A 17723-nucleotide genomic window follows, 5' to 3' on the forward strand; every position below is an offset into this window, starting at 1 on the left:
GGGGGCGGGCGGGCCAGGATGGCGGGTGGGCGGACAGAGTGGGCAGGGGAGCCAGGATGGCGGGTGGGCGGCAGGGCCAGGACCCAGGGCGGGCTGGGCCGGGCTCCTGCAGGCGCTGACCTGCCGCCCCCGCAGTTCATCCACACCCTGGAGAACCAGCGCGAGTTCTCGGCGCGCGCCAAGGTGTACTTCGCGTCGCTGCTGACGGTGGCGCTGCACGGGAAGCTCGAGTACTACACGGACATCATGCGCACGCTCTTCCTGGAGCTCATGGAGCAGTATGTGGTGGCCAAGAACCCCAAGCTGATGCTGCGCAGGTGCGTGGGGCGCCGGGTGGGGGTGGGGGGCGGCTGTGGCACCTGGTGCGCTGGCGGGGCAGCCAGCGCGAGGAGTAGGGAGGGTCCTGGCAGCCGTCGGTGTCCACTGGTCGCTGGGCTGCTCCCCCTCAGAATCACCCTCTAGGACGGGGTGACATGCCCCCCTTGAAGGGGCCGGGCAGCGGCTCCCGCAGGCTGGACCTGGGCATGCTGGCAGGAGGCGGGTCGGGGTGCCTGAAGGGCCGGCCGGCGGGCACTGCGGGGCCCCTGGGTACCAGGCCTGTCTGCGCCCCCAGGTCGGAGACGGTGGTGGAGAGGATGCTGTCCAATTGGATGTCCATCTGCCTGTACCAGTACCTCAAGGTGGGCTCCCGGCGGCAGGCGGGGGGGGTTGAGGGGGGCAGGGGTGCTGCTCCCCGCGCTTGCCCTGGTGGCACCTCCAGGGGAGTGCGGTCGCCGAGCTGACCACTGCGTTGCTCCAGGACAGCGCGGGCGAGCCTCTCTACAAGCTCTTCAAGGCCATCAAGCACCAGGTGGAGAAGGGCCCGGTGGACGCCGTGCAGAAGAAGGCCAAGTACACCCTCAACGACACGGGGCTGCTGGGGGACGACGTGGAGTACGCGCCCCTGGTGAGCCCGGGTCCCGCCCATCCCAGGACCAGAGCGGGTGCTGCTCCCCTCCCTGTGCTGGGGAGACCATCCAGGTGCCATGGCCCAAGCCTGCTGTCGGCCTGGGTGGGGCCCGGGCACCCCGAGGGTGTCTGGTGGTGAGCTGTGCGCACTCCCCGGCCCCTGTGAGCTGGGAGGGATGAGGGGCCCCTCTGTTCCTCTGCTCGGTCCTGCTGGGCCAGGGCTGCAGGGGAGGCGAGGCCCCAGCCGGGGTGCGGTGGGGGCTCTCACCCGCCCACTGGCCCTTTATCCTGTCTCTCCCCCCTCCCCACAGACGGTGAGCGTGATCGTCCAGGACGAAGGGGTGGACGCCATCCCCGTCAAGGTGCTCAACTGCGACACCATCTCCCAGGTCAAGGAGAAGATCATCGACCAGGTGTACCGCACGCAGCCGTGCTCCCGCTGGCCCAAGGCGGACAGTGTGGTTCTGGGTGAGCCCTCTGCCCTGGGGGGGAGGGCGGGGTGGGCGGGGGACAGCGAGGGCGCCCTGCAGGGCGGGTGGTCTGTGGCCGGTCCCGGAGCTGGCTGTGTCATCCTGCAGAGTGGCGCCCCGGGTCCACGGCCCAGATCCTGTCCGACCTGGACCTGACGTCCCAGCGGGACGGCCGGTGGAAGCGCGTCAACACGCTCATGCACTACAACGTGAGTGCGGCTGCGGCTCGGCCGGCCCCTTCCCCGCGGGCGGGGGCTGGGGAGCGAGCCTCCCTCATGACCCTGTTCCCAGGTCCGGGACGGCGCCACGCTCATCCTGTCCAAAGTGGGGGTCTCGCAGCAGCCGGAGGACAGCCAGCAGGACCTGCCTGGGGAGCGTGAGTCCCTTCCTCGTGCCTGTTTTTTTAAAATTGATTTCAGAGAAGAAGGGAGAGGAGAAAGAGAAATAGAAACATCAATGATGAGAGAGAATTATTGATCGGCTGCCTCCTGCATGTCCCCCACCGGGGATCGAGCCCGAAACCCGGGCATGTGCCCTTGACCAGAATCGAACCTGGGACCCTTCAGTCCACAGGCCGATGCTCTATCCACTGAGCCAAACCAGCTAGGGCTTTTTTTTTTTTTTTTAATTGATTTCAGACAGGAAGGGAGGGGGAGAGAGAAATAGAAACATCAGTGATGAGAATCATTGGCCGGCTGCCTCCTGCACGCCCCCTACTGGTGACTGAGCCCACAACCCAGGCCTGTGCCCTGGCGGGGCATCGAACTGTGACCTCCTGGTTCATAGGTCGATGCTCAACCATGAGCCACGCTGGCTGGGCCTCGTGCCTGTGTTGCTCTGGTCCCTGACGGTACTCTCTGGGGGCTGCGAGCCCAGCATGATACCTGGCCCCTCCCACAGGCCACGCCCTCCTGGAGGATGAGAACCGAGTGTGGCACCTGGTGCGGCCCACGGACGAGGTGGAGGAGGGCAAGTGCAAGCGCGGCAGCATGAAGGAGAAGGAGCGCACCAAGGCCATTACTGAGATCTACCTGACCCGCCTGCTGTCCGTCAAGGTGGGCGCGGAGCGGGCGATGGGCGTGCAGCCGGCAGGGGTGGCGGGCGGGTGGCAGGCCGAGCGAACGCTGAGTCCCCTCCACCGCAGGGCACGCTGCAGCAGTTCGTGGACAACTTCTTCCAGAGCGTGCTGGCGCCGGGCCTGGCCGTGCCGCCCGCCGTCAAGTACTTCTTCGACTTCCTGGACGAGCAGGCGGAGAAGCACGACATCAAGGACGAGGACACCATCCACATCTGGAAGACCAACAGGTGGGCCCCCGTCCCGCCCCCGGGCCGCCCATCCGCGCGTGCCCCGGCCTCAGTAGCCCCTCACCCATTCTCGCTCTGCTTCAGTTTACCGCTCCGGTTCTGGGTGAACATCCTGAAGAACCCCCACTTCATCTTTGACGTGCACGTCCACGAGGTGGTCGACGCCTCGCTGTCCGTCATCGCGCAGACCTTCATGGACGCCTGCACGCGCACGGAGCACAAGCTGAGCCGGGTGAGGGTCCTGGCCGCTCCCGAGGGGCCGGGGCTTGGGGTCCTCGCCCAGGAGGCCTGGGCAGGGCAGTGTCCACGGGGGTGGAGTCGTGGCCGTGCCAGGATGGGCCCGGTTTGTGTGGGTGAGGATTTGCGAATTTGGAGCTGGAGTTCAGGAGAGACGGGTGCCAGGTAATGGGGTGGGGGCAGGGCCAGAGCCTGGGACGTCCCCTGGTGATGGGCTTTTTAAAAAAAAAATATGTATATATATATACATATTATTGATTTTAGAGAAGAAGGGAGAGGGAGAGAGAGAGAGAAACATCAGTGATGAGAATCATTGATCGGCTGCCTCCTGCACGGCCCCTACTGGGGATGGAGCCTGCAACCCAGGCATGTGCTCTTGACTGGAATTGAATCCAGGACCCTGCAGTCCGCAGGCCAGTGCTCTATCCACTGAGCAAACTAGCCAGGGCTTGATGGGCTTTGGGGCGGCCTGGCACCCTGTCCTCCCCCTCCTCCTGCACCCCCTTGGAGACCCTTTGCTGACACAGGCGGAGAAAGCGAGTTTGAGTCCAAATTCTAAACAGTGTCAGCAGGGTCAGGTCTGGCTGGGCGGGTGCTGCCCCTCCTTTTCCTGAACGGGGCCAGCCTGGCTCCATCGGGGCCCGAGGGCAGGGGCACCGGCCAGCCCACCTTGGCCTGGGCATCACTTGGCTGTGACCCCACAGGACTCTCCCAGCAACAAGCTGCTCTACGCCAAGGAGATCTCGACCTACAAGAAGATGGTGGAGGAGTGAGTGACCCCACCTCTCGGCCCCCACCCGGCGGGGTTTCTGGGGGGAGGAGCACCCTGGTGGGCTGCGTTGGGTCCAGCCTTTGGGACCCACTGTGCCCCCCGCCCTCCCCCACAGTTACTACAAGGGGATCAGACAGATGGTGCAGGTCAGCGACCAGGACATGAACACACACCTGGCGGAGATTTCCCGGGTAAGGGGCGCAGGGGAGGTGTGCCGTGCCCTCGGGAGGGAGGCGGAGGGTGAGGCCAGGTGGGCTGGCACCTATGTGTGACCGACCAGGCGTGCATGCGCTGGGGGTGGCGTCAGCTCTGAGCCGGCCGCGTGGGCCACGCCCCTGCGTGGATGCGTCTGTGTGTGGCTGCCCCGTGTCTGAGGGCTGTGAGGCTGTGGCCCTTCGTGTCTGCCTGTGCCACATGCTTGCTCCCCTGGGTCACACGCCCCCTCCCCCAGGCGCACACGGACTCCCTGAACACCCTCGTGGCCCTGCACCAGCTCTACCAGTACACGCAGAAGTACTACGACGAGGTAGGAGGTTCCGCCTGCCCCAGGTCGGGGGAGGCGCCTGGGCAACCTGCTCCCTGCCTGGGGGCTGACCGGAGCCTCCCTCAGATCATCAACGCCCTGGAGGAGGACCCTGCTGCCCAGAAGATGCAGCTGGCCTACCGCCTGCAGCAGATTGCAGCGGCCCTGGAGAACAAGGTCACCGACCTCTGACCTCTGACCTCCGGCACCACGGTCCCGAGGCACAGGTGTGTGATGCCCAGTGCCGGCACTGGGCGGCGCCTGGGGAAGGAGGCCGAAGCCAGCGGTGGGCCAGCCCTCCTCTCTCGCCGGCGGAGGAAGCGCCCCCCGCCCCTGGGGTGTGCGAGCGTGGGTGCGGCGGGAACCCCCCTCCGTGTTGGTAGCCACGTAGCGTCTTTCTCCTGAGCAATAGTGCCTGGCGCCCTCCAGCACCAGCCCCTCCGGAACACCAGCATCGGGCGTTGTCTCCGCGTGGAGTCTCCTGAGCTATTCGCAAATGTGCCTTTCGCCCCCGGCGCCACCCCACGTCGCTAGGGGCCGCCGGGCCCCAGCCCCCCCTCCTGAGCACCAGCAGCCGCCCGGTGAGGGTCTGGCCTCTTTGGGGGGTCTGAGTGCCTGCAGCCCCAGGGCCCGAGCCCAGACTGTCTGCCCGCCCGGACGGGAGGAGAAAAGCGGTACGATGCCTTCCTGACCTCGCCTGCCCGGCCGCGGGCACCAGCCGTCTGGGCGGCGGACTCTGCGCTCCGGGCCTCACCTCAAAGGTCAAGCTGGATGTCAGACGTCGAGGCCCAGGCAGCCAGAGGGGACCCAGAGACGGTCCGGCCTCGGCCTGTCAGACAGGCCGTCCTGGAGGCTCCGCCCGGTCTGTGGGGGGCCAGGAGGAGCTCGGCTAGGACACCCCCACCCCTTTTGTAAATCTTGTTCATTGTAAATCAAATACAACTGTCTTTTTCACTCTGCTGGTTGGCTGGGTTCCTCCTGGGGCTGCAGGGCTGCTGCCCCTGCTCCTCGGCCCCGGCCCCACCCCATCCTGTCCTGCTCACGGCCTGCTCCCCAGCCCTGGGATCTCACCCTCAGGTGGACCTGTGTGGCCTCAGGCCCCACCTCCCGGTTCCTCTGGGCCAGGCCCAGGGGGCGTGTGCAGAGCTGCACTGAGTCTACCCCTGAGAAGAGGATGGTCAAGGGCTGGGAGGTGAGGCCTCTGGCATGGAGTGGGGCTGGGCAGCTCAGGCCTAGGTGATCCTGGAGTGGGTTAAGGGTCCAGAGGGGTGCAAGGAGGCAGCCCCACCAGGCAGGGAAGTGTGGGGGGCATTGGGTTGGCCAGGCAGCCCTGGTGGCCATGACATTCCCCCGCCTCCCATGGGCTGAGCCACCAGGAGCCATGGGAGAAGGCAGGTGTGATGGCAGCCTGCTGTCTGGACCCTGAGCTCTCCTTCCTGAGGTGGGTCTACTCCCAGGCATGGTCTACCCAGAGCCCATTTGGTAAGCCCCTGCTGTACGCAGACCCCACTGGACACTGGGGTGGCTCTGGGATTGAGGCCCCTCCGTCCTCCTCCTCGAGGCTGTGGGGCCGTTCGGGGAGCTCCTCTGCCCCGTGAACGGCCCAGGATGACTCGGGACATAGCAGGGCTCAAGGACGCTGTACCCAAGAGCCAGGGGCTAATGCGGAGGAAGGGGTTGTCTGGGAACCTGGTGGGGGGCGGGGTTTGCTCCCAGTCTCCATGTCCCATGCAGAACTGAGACGTGCCACCTGCAGGCATCAGGCACAGGCGTGTGCTGTGTGCACAGACACAGCATCAGCGTGTCAGGCCCCTGATGCGACATGCACTGTCCTGGGCATGAGGGGCTCTGCCCCACAGATAGCACCCACGCAAGCAGGAAGGGGTTTGGGGGCTCCACAAGCTTCAGGTACGGCTGGATCCAGGCGCTCACACGTCCGGGTTCCACCCGTCTGCTGGTTTACCCTCGGGTAGCAGGGCTGCTGGTGGCAGGCAGCCCCAGCCTGTGTCTCCTCCACGTGGGGCACACCGGGGGGGGGTGGGGTGGGGGGACGAGGATCGGTGGGTGAAGCCTTGATCATAAGCCACTTGGAACAAGGGTGGGTGTCTCCCACAGGAAGGGGTTCTAGGCTCACAGCTGACATCCCGCCCAGGGACCTCTGAAGTGACAGTGCCATGGCCCACACTGAGTCCCCTTCCCAGAGACCAGCTGGTCAGGAAACCTGGACAAGATGCTGAAAAGCATCCCAGCTGGTGTGGCTCGGTGGATAGAGCGTCGGTCCTTGGACTGAAGGGTCGAGGGTTCGATTCTGGTCAAGAGCATGTACCTCGGTTGCAGGCTCTGTTCCTAGCCCACGTTGAGGTGCGTGCAGGAGGCAAGCAATCAATGTGTCTCTCACATCGATGCTTCTCTGTCTCTCCCTCTCCCTTCCACTCTCTCTCTCAAAATCAGTGGAGAAATATTCTCGGGTGAGGAATAGCAACAAAAAAAGAAGATGGGGAAGTCAGTGAGAGACCCACCTCCTTCCACTCTGAAGCGTGGAGATGGGGTAGGACTACCCTCTCGGAGAGAAGAGAGGGATCCCAGGCCTGTCCTTTCCGGGGGTGGTGAAGGGTAGAAACGGTGTTGGATGCACGGGGTGGGCAGGCCTACCTTCAGGGGTCCCGATGTTTTCAGGGAGGGTCCACCGGCAACCTCCAGCTTTCCTTCCATGCGGCAGGCTACACCCCACTTGCTTATTAAGAGCATGAACCCCACCCTAACCGGTTTGGCTCAGTGGATAGAGCGTTGGCCTGCGGACTGGAAGGTCCCAGGTTCGGTTCCGGTCAAGGGCATGTACCTGGGTTGCGGGCACATCCCCAGTAGGAGATGTGCAGGAGGCAGCTGATCGATGTTTCTCTCTCATCGATGTTTCTAACTCTCTATCTCCCTTCCTCTCTGTAAAAAATCAATAAAATATATTTAAAAAAAAAAAAAAGAGCATGAACCCCACCCTAACCAGTTTGGCTCAGTGGATAGAGCATCAGCCTGCAGGCTGAAGGGTCCCAGGTTCGGCTCTGATCAAGGGCATGCACCTTGGTTGCAGGCTCAATCCTAGTAGGGGGTCGCCTAAGACCATCCTGCATAGCAGATATTTACATGACGATTCATCACAGTAGCAACATTACAGTTATGAAGTAGCAACGAAAATAATTTTATGGTTGGGTCACAACATGAGGAACTGTTTAAAGGGCCAGAAGGTTGAGAACCACTGTCATAGATGTTACTAATTCTCTGTCCCTCTCCCTTCCTCTGTAAAATCATTAAAAATGTATATTTTTTATAAAAAGGAAAAGCATGACGAGCATTTCAGGAAGTTCATTGTGACCTCAGGGAGAAGTGCGCCCGGACTGGCCGGGGCTGGGAAGGGGTGACCTGGCCAGTGGACGGGCAGTGGACGTGGAGAGAAGGGCTGGGCTCCACGCTCAGGGGTGGCAGTGATTCACACTGAGGCAGAGGGAGGCCAGGGCTCGGGCCTGGGCAGGAGGCTCTTCGCTCCGTCCCACCCTCACACTGTGATCCTACCGTTTCTGGCTGCTGTGCCCGCCCCACACCTCTCAGCACTGGGTCATCCCACCTGGACAGGGCAGCCTTGACCTGGTGGCCGGATGACACCCACCATGTCCAGCAGAGCTTCCTGAGGACAAAACTGAAACCGGCCCGGCCCGTGTGGCTCACTGGTCGAGTGTCAACCTCTGAACCAGAGGTCAGGGTTCCATTCCGGGTCCGGGCACATGCCCTGGTTGCAGGCTGGATCCCCAGTAGGGGGCGTGCAGGAGGCAGCCGATCAATGGTGCTCCCTCATTCTTTTTTTAATGTATTTTATTGATTTTTTACAGAGAGGAAGGGAGAGGGATAGAGAGTTAGAAACATCGATCAGCTGCCTCCTGCACACCCCCCGCTGGGGATGCGCCCACAACCAAGGCACATGCCCTTGACCGGAATCGAACCCGGGACTCCTTAGTCCGCAGGCCGACGCTCTATCCACTGAGCCAAACGGGTCGGGGCTAAAAACTTGTTTTTAATCTGACCAGGCCCCACTCCAGCCTGGCCAGCCCTCGGCCATGGCCACCACCTGCCTGTTCCTTGTCAAGCTCCCCGAAGAGCCAGGACGGTCCGGCGTCCCCCCTCCAGGGGCTCCTCCCCAAGCTCCGCGGTCACTCCCGGCCCCGTGACAACCCAGATCCTCCCCGGAGGCAGCGCGGGGGCTGTCCGCCTGGGGCCGGGTCACGGCCGGGGATGGGGTGGGGGTGTGTCCAGGGCAGGTTTGCTCAAGGAGGAAGGTCTCCACGCCCGCGACCCGCTGAGCCGGACAGGAGGGCTGCTCCCCGCGGGTCAGCCCTGACCCCCACCGCCGGGGAGAGCACGGGGTCGCCCGACACCTGCGCAGGGGCGGGGCTGGTCGCCATGGGAACGCGCCCCGGCGCGCCCGGCGGCGCAGACAAAGGCGGCCTCCGGCGGCGGCGCGGCCGGTTCCCACAGCCCGGGCTCCGCTCCCGCCCCGCCCGCTTCAGCTGCAGCCTCATTAGCTCCGCACAAAACCTCAGCTGCGGGGACGGCGCCCGGCGCGGCCCGGGGAGACCCAGCGGGCGGCCAGCGGGGCTCCGGACTCGGCCCGCTTCCCGGGTCGGATTCCCTCCGCCGATGTGTCCGTTTGCCCGGTTCCGCGTTCAGATGCTTTATTTTCATTTGGTGTCAATATTTAAAAATCTGTTATTTCCATAAAAACTCAGGTTTTAACTTGTTTTGGAAAAAACAGAACTTTGGGCCCGGCCGCCGTGGCTCAGGGGGTGAGCTTCGACCTCTGAACCAGGACATCAGGGGTCGATTCCCGGTCAGGGCACAGGCCCGGGTTGCCGGCTCGGTCCCCAGTAGGGGGCGTGCAGGAGGCAGCCCATCCGTGATTCTCTCTCATCATTGATGTTTCTCTCCTCCCTCCCTCTCCCTTCCTCTCTGAAATCAATAAATATTTAAAATAAAACCAGAATGTTGGGCAACCCAAGAGCCTAATTTCCCGCTTTCCCGGGAGGGGCAGCCCAGCCACTACCCGCGGCCCCAGGGCGGGCGTTAGGAGGCCTTTATCTTCACAAGTGGGCGCTGGGTGGATGCGGGCGCCCCGCCTGCTGGCCCTGCTGGCCCTGCTGGCCCAGGGAACACCTGGTGGAGCAGCAAGTGGGAACGAAGCCGCGAGGAACCGTTGGCAGCCCCTAGGAACGCCTCGCTACCTAGGCAAGTCAGGGTGGGCTTCCTGGAAGAGGTGACAGCCAAGGAAGGGTTGTTTCGGGAAGAAGGAAGGTACCAGGCACCGAAGAAGACTCATTTGGGGAAACCTTTAAAAAAAAAATCCTATTGATTTCAGAGAGGAAGGGCGAGGGAGAGAAACATCAATGATGAGAGAGAATCATTGACTGGCTGCCTCCTGCACGCCCCCTACTGGGGATCAAGTCCCCAACCTGGGCACGTGCCCTTGACCAAAATCGAACCCGGGACCCTTCAGTCCGCAGGCCGAGGCTCTATCCACTGAAGGGAGAGCTTCTTATGGGTACAACACCCCAAGGCACCCTGGCGCGGCCGCTGTCCCTGGTCCTGACAAACCCAGGGCCTGGCCGGGGGATCAGTTCCCCCAAGAGGCGCTGGGCTGCCCACAACGACTGGCGAGCGGGGAAGGTCGGCCAGGAGGCAGGCGGCCACCGCGGCCAGAGCGGCCTCACAGGGAGGGGCCTGGCTGGCCCGGGACCCAGGGCGCCATCTGCCCACCGCAGGGGAGCCCCACGCAGCCCAGCGCCTGGATGTATTAGGTCTTTCCCATGTGATGATGGCTCGCCCAGGGCCAGGCAGCTTTGATTTTGAGAGCAGCTGGGGGAGGGGTGCGGGACGGGAGGTGGGGCGAGGGGAGGTGCCAGCGGGAGGGTGCGGGGAGCCAAGTCCTGAGAGAGGAGGCGGCGGCCTGGGCCTGGGTCTGCGGCGCCCGGCGGGGACAGGACGTGGGCGCCCATTTGGGGAGGTGCGCGGACCCCTGGGGGTAGAGGCGGGAGGGGCTGTAAGTCGGACCGGCTCCCTCTCCGCCCGGCAGAGCCCATCCTCCCCGGGGGTGACAGGAAGGCCGGGTTCTGCTCCGCCGCGCCTGGAAGGGGCAGGAAGCCGCCTCGTCCCGGGAACCCCCTCGCCGGCCCCGCCCCGCGCACGGCGCTCCGTGCGCTCGGCTGGCGCTCCGGCGCGGGGGCCGCGGGAGGCCATGTCCGGCCCTCGCGCCGGCTTCTACCGGCAGGAGCTGAACAAGACGGTGTGGGAGGTGCCGCAGCGGCTGCAGGGGCTGCGCCCGGTGGGCTCGGGCGCCTACGGCTCCGTCTGGTAGGGGCGGGGCGGGGCTGGGGCGGGACTGCGCGCGCCCTCTACCTGCCCGCCCGGATTCTGGGCGCCGGGTGGGACCTCGCCCTCCACCTCCCGCCCCCGGGCACTGCGAGGATCTGTGGAAAGACTGGGGTTTGGGGGCGTGAGGGGAACTTTCCTCCCAGACCCCGCTCGGGGCGGGGAGACCGGTCATCCTTCTGCCCAGGCCACCCGACTGCCCCCACCGGGCCTGAAGCCTGCGGCGTCACAGCCGGCGAGAGGGCGGGTCTCCCGGCCCCCAAATGTCCGAGCGCGTCTGGGCTGCCCCGGGCCCGGGGTCAGGCAGCCCCAGGGTCTGGCAGAGGCCCCGCCCTGGCGTGGGTACTTTTGTTTGAACAAGGAAAGCCGAGCTGGGGAGAGAGGGCAACCGTCCCCTTAGGGTGGCCCTGGGGGTCCTGTGCCCCCTCCCATTTTGCAAGGGGTCTCAGACTACGGGTGGGGCTTAGCCCTAACCTACCATGACCCCCACAATTCTTAGGGGGCTCTACCCCACTCCACCGCTTTTCTGCCCCAAACAAGAGAGCTCAGACCACAGCCCTGCAGCTGGGCCCTGGGGCCCCACAGAGGACTGAATCGAAGGGGAAGGAGGGTCACACTCCTGAGGCCTGTCCCCTGGGGGTGGGGAGTCCGGAGGGCCCCAGGGTGAGGCGGCTGCGGGAAGTTCTGGTGTGAGTTGCAATGCTGACGGTGAGGCTGACTGGGTGTAGGTGTGATAGGTGCCCCCCCCCCCCCCACAGCACCCAGTGGGTTCCTTACTGAGGCCAGAGCCAGGTGGCTGCTGCCCACTGCAGGGGTCCTGGGGGTGGGGTGAAGCGGCCCTTAGGGGGCGGGGGGTGGGCGCAAATGCCATTGCTTGAGGCTGGAAGTTAGGAATGAGCCAGGCCTGAGATGCAGTGTTGGAGCCTGGAGCAGGGGCTTGAGGTCCCTGCGGGCCCTGAGCTCACCCTATGGCTGCAGGCAGGAACCTCAGGCCGGCCATGCTAGGCATTCCAGCTGGCCACAGGCCTCTATGTCATCTCTAAGATGCCCGGGGCAGGAAGAGGGCCAGGGGCAGGTGTTAGTGGTGGGGGGAGGCCAGGGTCCGAGAGAACCCTTGCTGGAATCGCACCCGCCCAGGGTTGTCTTCTGGGGTTCCCAGTGAGCACGGAGCTTCCCAGGGCAGCCCAAGTCTCTCGTAGCCCCACGTGGCCCAGCTCCCGAGGGCCCCTCTCCGGGATACCCCCCTTCGCCTGGTGAAGCTGCCGACTCAGGGCCAACCCCCGTCACTTGGCGGCACAGACACAATCAGGCAGAACAATCTGCTGCCCGGCCTGGCAGGTCACCCTCTGCGTCCGAGCCGAGGAATGACTTGGACCGCCCCCCGCAGGTGATGGGCTAGGGCAGCGATGGCGAACCTATGACACGCGTGTCAGAGGTGACACGCAAACTCATTTTTTTGGTTGATTTTTCTTTGTTAAATGGCATTTAAATATATAAAATAAATATCAAAAATATGTCTTTGTTTTACTCTGGTTGCAAATATCAAAAAATTTCTATATGTGACACGGCACCAGAGTTAAGTTAGGGTTTTTCAAAATGCTGGCACGCCGAGCTCAAAAGGTTCGCCATCACTGGGCTAGGGAGAGGGCACAGATGCCCCAGGCTCCCACCTGGCTTTCCGCCACCACTACCTGGGCCCAGGAGCAGGAACCCTTTGTCTTGCAGGAGCAGCTTGGATTCCACTGCCTCAGATCCCAGAGAGGGGAGGTGGAGTGGGAGGGAGGGAGGGAAGAGCATCCGCTAGAGGTGGGGGCAGGTGTGTGTGTGACTGGACCGGAGCTGAGGTTTGGGCCTAAGGATGATGCCAGTGGCTGTTGCGTCCCCTGTGAAGAGCAGGTGGAGGTGGGGGTGGGGGTGGTGGAGGGTCTTGACCTCTGTGGGTTGGGGCTGGGCAAGGGGGATGCAGACACCAGCTCGGCTGGACACTCCCTCTGCCTGGCTTCTCACTGCTGCAAATGACCCAGTTCCCACCATGGTGTGAATGTCCAGAGGCCTTGGAGGTGGCTCTGGGCCCTCCTGGACTCACTGCCGGAGGGGGTGGGGGATCCTTTGCTGTGTGAACAGCCAGGGCTGCTCACCTGGTGGGTCATTTCCATCCGGGCTGTGCAGACCTCCCAGGCCTCGCCCTGGGTTGGAGGTGAGGGGGCAAAGGATGCCGGTCCTGAGTCCCTGGGCTGCCAGGCGGACCCTCCGGGCTGGAAGGCTGAGCCGCTCCTTGAGGAGGGCGCAGGGCCGGAGGCACTGGGGACCCTGAATGGTGCCCGGCCCCCCGAGGGCTTCCCTGGGACAAACGCCTGGTGGGAGCACAGCGGAGGGCCAGCAGGGGTGGCCGCGGAGGAGAGGCGGTGGGGCCTCTGTGTGCCGACCGCCCTCGGCCGCCCTCGGCCCAGACCATCCTGGGGCGGGCGCCCCAAGGTCCTGGCCACCGCCCCCTCCGCCGCCCTGCAGCTCGGCCTACGACGCGCGTCTCCGCCAGAAGGTGGCGGTGAAGAAGCTGTCGCGCCCCTTCCAGTCGCTGGTCCACGCGCGGAGGACCTACCGGGAGCTGCGGCTGCTCCGGCACCTGAAGCACGAGAACGTGAGCTGGGCACCCGGGGGGGGGGGGGGGGTGCGGGCCGCGCGGGCTGGGCCGGGCCGGACCCCCCACTCTGACCCCTCCTGCCAGGTCATCGGGCTGCTGGACGTCTTCACTCCGGCCACGTCCATCGAGGACTTCAGCGAAGTGTAAGCGGCGCCGGGCGCGCGCGGCGGGGAGGGGGCGGCAGGACCAGGTGCTGAGACCAGGTGACCACGCGCAGGTACCTGGTGACCACGCTGATGGGCGCCGACCTCAACAACATCGTCAAGTGCCAGGCGCTGAGCGACGAGCACGTGCAGTTCCTCGTGTACCAGCTGCTGCGCGGGCTGAAGGTGGGCGGGGCCGGGGCGGGCGGAGCTGAAGGTGGGCGGGGCCGGATGTGGGCGGTGCTGAATGTGGGCGGGGCCCGCGGGCTGCGCGGGGCGGGGCGGGGCGGGGCGGGGCGGGGCGGGGCGGGGCGGGGCGTGCCCGAGGAGTCGGCGGGCACCTGACCTCGTTCTCCCCCTCGCAGTACATCCACTCGGCCGGGATCATCCACCGGGTAGGTGGCTCTGCAGGGCCGCGCGCGCGCCCTCCTGGCTCAGCCCGCTAACCCTAACCCTGCATGCAGGACCTGAAGCCCAGCAACCTGGCGGTGAACGAGGACTGCGAGCTCAGGGTGCGCGCTGGGGATGGGCGCGGGCGTAGGGGGGGCGGCAGGGCATGGAGGCGGCGTTCCTGGGGGGCGCTGACCACCCGGGTGCCTGCTCTAGATCCTGGACTTCGGGCTGGCACGCCAGGCGGATGAGGAGATGACGGGCTACGTGGCCACGCGCTGGTACCGGGCCCCTGAGATCATGCTCAACTGGATGCACTACAACCAGACAGGTGACGTCAGCCCCTGTGGGGTGGCCAGGCAGAGCCCATGCCAGAGCCTGGGGGGTGGGGAGGGCAAAGCCAGGGACATTGGGAGCTCCAATCTTGGGGACCCAAGGCCTGGGGCCAGCATTCAGAAACAGACCTTCAGAAGGGCGGAGCGTGGTGGGTCTTGGGCTGACCCTCCCCTCCAGGGTCTGGCTGGAGGAGGAGGGGACCAGGGGTGGTGGGGACACTGGCTGGCACAGTCCAGGCAGTCCCCCGGTTCTCAGAGGAAGGGCGTGGGTGGACAGACTGATGGAGATGCCTCCCCCAGCAGTGGACATCTGGTCTGTGGGGTGCATCATGGCCGAGCTGCTCCAAGGAAAGGCCCTCTTCCCGGGAAGTGACTGTATCCTTGGCCCAGGTGGGGGAGGAGGGCTGAGCGCTAGGGTCCCTTCCTTTGGGGGGGGGGGGGGTTGAGGGGATGGGCTCAGCCCTTTGTGGCCAGTCTTGCCTCTTCTCCTCCGACACTGTGCCACCTGGGCACACTGTCCCGGGCCGTAGGAGAGCAGGTTCTGGGGTCTGGAGGCCCGAGAAGGGTTCGGGCCTGGCCCGTGGGCATTTCCTGAGCCAGGCAGACATTGACCAGCTGAAGCGCATCATGGAGGTGGTGGGCACGCCCAGCCCTGAGGTGCTGGCAAAGATATCCTCTGAACACGTGAGTCACCAGCCCCGGCTCCTCTGCTGACCCGGCCCTGGTGCTGTGGGGGAAGGGCCGTGTGGGGAGCGTGGGCCGCAGTGGAATAGAGCCCAAGGCAGGTGCCTGGCCCCTTCAGGGGGAAGCAGGTGGACAGGGAAGACATTCCGGGCGTGAGGCACAGTGAGGGCAAAGTAGCAGCGCCCACCGCAGTGCCCTGGTCTAGGGAGGAGGCCCAGCGCCAGGCCCAGGTCTGTCTGTGCACGCCCTGTCCTCGTGAGTGAGGGGGCTTAGGGCCAAGGGAGGTCGCGGGGGGTGGGAGGGTGCCGCCCGCTCAGGCCCTTCCCATGTGCCCCCAGGCCCGGACCTACATCCAGTCCCTGCCTCCAATGCCCCAGAAGGACCTCAGGAGCATCTTCCGTGGCGCCAACCCCCTGGGTGAGGACGGGCCCTGGGTCTGGGCTGGGCGCCAGTCTGGCCCTGGATGCGGGGCTGACCCCCAGCCCCTCCTCCCCTGTCTGCGCTGCAGCGGTGGACCTCCTGGGAAGGATGCTGGTGCTGGACAGCGACCGGAGGCTCAGTGCGGCCGAGGCCCTGGCCCACGCCTACTTCAGCCAGTACCACGACCCTGAGGACGAGCCTGAGGCCGAGCCCTACGACGAGAGCGTGGAGGCAAAGGAGCGCACCTTGGAGGAGTGGAAGGGTGGGCCTGGGGGGGAGATGGGGGGGGGATGGGGTGGGCCTGAGGGGGGGTGGGGGGGTGGCGCCCAGGGGCCGGAGGGCTGCCTCCCTGGAGGCCGGGCACTGCCTGTTTGCTGCTGGAGGGCTTCAACTCATCCTCGGGGTGGTCTGGGAGGGGACAACACGCCCCCCCACTCCAGGGGGGTGGTTAGAGATGGGGTTGGTACATCCAGCAGAGCAGGGGGCAGCACAGGGCAGGCTCTGGAAGGGACAAGGGCCGAGGCTGCCCTCGGATGGTGGTGGGCCTGGGCTGGCGGCTGGCACCAGACAAGTGTGTACTGGGGGGCACTGGGCTGGTGGCAGCACAGGCTCACCTTCCCCCTCACTCCCCAGAACTCACCTACCAGGAAGTCCTCAGCTTCAAGCCCCCAGGGCCACCGCAGCCCCCAGGCAGCCTGGACGTTGAGCAGTGAGCCGCTCTGGAACTCACGGAGGGGCCCGAGCCTGCCCACCCCGGCTCCACAGCCTGCCGGGTTCCCACCAGGATTGCCTCCCACCTCATGACCCCGGCCTGGGACCCCTGGTCTGCATGCCGCTTCCGTGGGAGTCTGCACACACATATGAATGCATGAACGTGTGCACGTGTGCACGCTGTGGGCGTAGGAGTCTGGACAGAGCGTCCTGGCCTTCCTTGGTCCTCTCACCGCATCCCAGCAAGCGGGGTCTCCCTTGGGACCTTACTGTGGAGGCCTGAATGCCTGAGGGGTCCCCTGGGGAGTGTGTCTGCCTCCAGATTTCAGTCCCAGTGGGCTGTCTGTTGGGGGTGGTGCACTGGGACCAGGGCCCCCGGAGACTCAAAGGGCAGGGACTCAGTGGTCTGAGCTGCTCAGCCCGGAAGTGGGGGGCTAGCCTGGGAAACGCTGAGACCCAAAGGCCTGAGAGCTGGGCAGGGTCTTCCCCGGGGGGTGGCAGGGCAGGGACAGCCACCAGTGTCACATCAGACGGCCTGGAGCCACGTGTTTTCCTGTGTTGTGTGGCACATGCGCCCTAATGTGTGTTCCTTGTATTTACATGGGAAGGTGTGTATGAATCCATGGGCACCCGGGGCCAGTTTGTACTAGCAGGAGGCCCACGTTGGGGTGGCTGTACCTCCCTCCCCACTCCCCAGCGTCTGCTGCCATTGAGGGGGTGCTGAGGTCCTGCTGTGCACCATGCGAGGGGCTCAGGTGGGCAAAAGCCATGGCATTCTCCTTGGGCTTCTGAAGCCTGAGGGCACAGTGCCAGCTGGGGAGCTGGCAGTCAGGGGGCTGGGGGGAACGCTAAAGGGGCTGGCCCACATCGAGGCGCACTTGGACCCTGGCCCTGCCACCGAGAGCTGGGGTGCTCTGACCTGTGGGTCGGCCCTGACCCTCCCTCCTTCCAGAATGGAGCTGACTTCGTAACCTCTGCTCCAGATGTGGTGGAGGTGTGAGTCTTCTCTGTCCAGGGGTGGTGTCAGGTGCCAGACAGTGGCCTCCTACCTCGTGGGACCCAGGGAGGGCTAAGTGTCCAGTGCCTGCACTTGGTGTCTCAATAAAGAACATTTCTTCACTCTGTCTGGTGTGGCTCAGTGGATAGAGCGTCAGCCTGTGGACTGAGGGGCCCCAGGTTCGTTCCAGTTGGGGATCTTGCTCGGGGCTGGCTGGAGTGGGGGACATAGCTTTCCTTCCTGTTAAGGGGAGAGAGGGTCACTTCACTCTCTGGCCACAACGGAGCTACTGTAGCTCAGGTGGGGGTGGGCCTGCTCCCCCATGGGGGGTCAGGCAGGGTGTCCCCAGGACGGACATTCTGTGCCCTTGCTCTGGGCCTTGGGGCTGGGGACCACCTGGGAGTTGAACCTTCAGGGGCCTGGGCAGTGTGGCTCTGGGCTTCAGGTCCCAGGGAATCCCTGGAGACCAAGTGGTGCCAAGACCTGTGCGTGGGGTCGGGGGAGGTGGGGAGGGATGGCAGCAGAACCAGGGCATGCCTCACCTGGGGGTCTGGTCCTAATGAGAACCCCCCTGGGCCCCTGGGCTCCACTGCAGGGAGTCAGGGGCAGCTCAGGGCTTCCTGGAGGAGACAGGGGAGCCTCAGGCGCCCAGGGCATGAAGGGCACGGGGTGCAGGTGGCTGCGGCTTAGGGGCCCCAGGCTGCCCCCACGGACTGTCTCCAGGCCCCGAGGGCTCAGC

At 65.1% G+C, this 17723-nt stretch overlaps 2 protein-coding genes across 15 annotated transcripts in view; both read left to right on the plus strand.

Annotated features, from left to right (window-relative positions):
- PLXNB2 (plexin B2) overlaps positions 1-5214 on the plus strand; it is a 30705-nt gene extending 25491 nt beyond the window's left edge. For 4 of the 6 annotated variants that reach the window (XM_036311292.1, XM_036311296.1, XM_036311294.1 and 1 more), the window contains 13 exons: positions 136-317; positions 614-680; positions 800-946; positions 1260-1416; positions 1527-1627; positions 1710-1794; positions 2319-2473; positions 2563-2723; positions 2808-2955; positions 3665-3729; positions 3848-3923; positions 4184-4258; positions 4343-5214. In XM_036311292.1, coding sequence (XP_036167185.1) covers positions 136-317; positions 614-680; positions 800-946; positions 1260-1416; positions 1527-1627; positions 1710-1794; positions 2319-2473; positions 2563-2723; positions 2808-2955; positions 3665-3729; positions 3848-3923; positions 4184-4258; positions 4343-4447 — 1524 coding nt within the window. In that variant the 3' untranslated portion in view covers positions 4448-5214. Of the gene's footprint in view, positions 1-135; positions 318-613; positions 681-799; positions 947-1259; positions 1417-1526; positions 1628-1709; positions 1795-2318; positions 2474-2562; positions 2724-2807; positions 2956-3664; positions 3730-3847; positions 3924-4183; positions 4259-4342 lie in introns of those variants that run through there. The other 2 variants (XM_036311295.1, XR_004968007.1) reach the window with 2 other exon arrangements.
- A 5208-nt stretch (positions 5215-10422) lies between these two features.
- Positions 10423-17111, plus strand: MAPK11 (mitogen-activated protein kinase 11). Of its 9 annotated transcripts, XM_036311305.1 has the most exons (12): positions 10428-10645; positions 13172-13301; positions 13389-13447; positions 13522-13633; positions 13813-13842; positions 13912-13959; positions 14054-14168; positions 14476-14547; positions 14777-14856; positions 15195-15273; positions 15365-15538; positions 15910-16133. In XM_036311305.1, the coding sequence occupies exons 1-12, from the start codon at positions 10530-10532 to the stop codon at positions 15987-15989; spliced, it is 1095 nt and encodes a 364-aa protein (XP_036167198.1). In that variant the 5' UTR covers positions 10428-10529; the 3' UTR covers positions 15990-16133. The 9 variants fall into 9 exon arrangements, with proteins under 9 accessions (XP_036167196.1, XP_036167197.1, XP_036167199.1 ...); XM_036311303.1 differs by lacking the exon at positions 15195-15273 and having other exon boundaries at positions 10423-10645; positions 14473-14547; positions 15910-17111; XM_036311304.1 differs by lacking the exon at positions 15195-15273 and having other exon boundaries at positions 10423-10645; positions 15910-17111.
- Positions 17112-17723: the final 612 nt, after the last annotated feature.

Source organism: Myotis myotis, unplaced genomic scaffold (assembly GCF_014108235.1).
Source record: "Myotis myotis isolate mMyoMyo1 unplaced genomic scaffold, mMyoMyo1.p scaffold_m19_p_54, whole genome shotgun sequence".
NCBI classification, from domain to species: Eukaryota; Metazoa; Chordata; class Mammalia; order Chiroptera; family Vespertilionidae; genus Myotis; species Myotis myotis.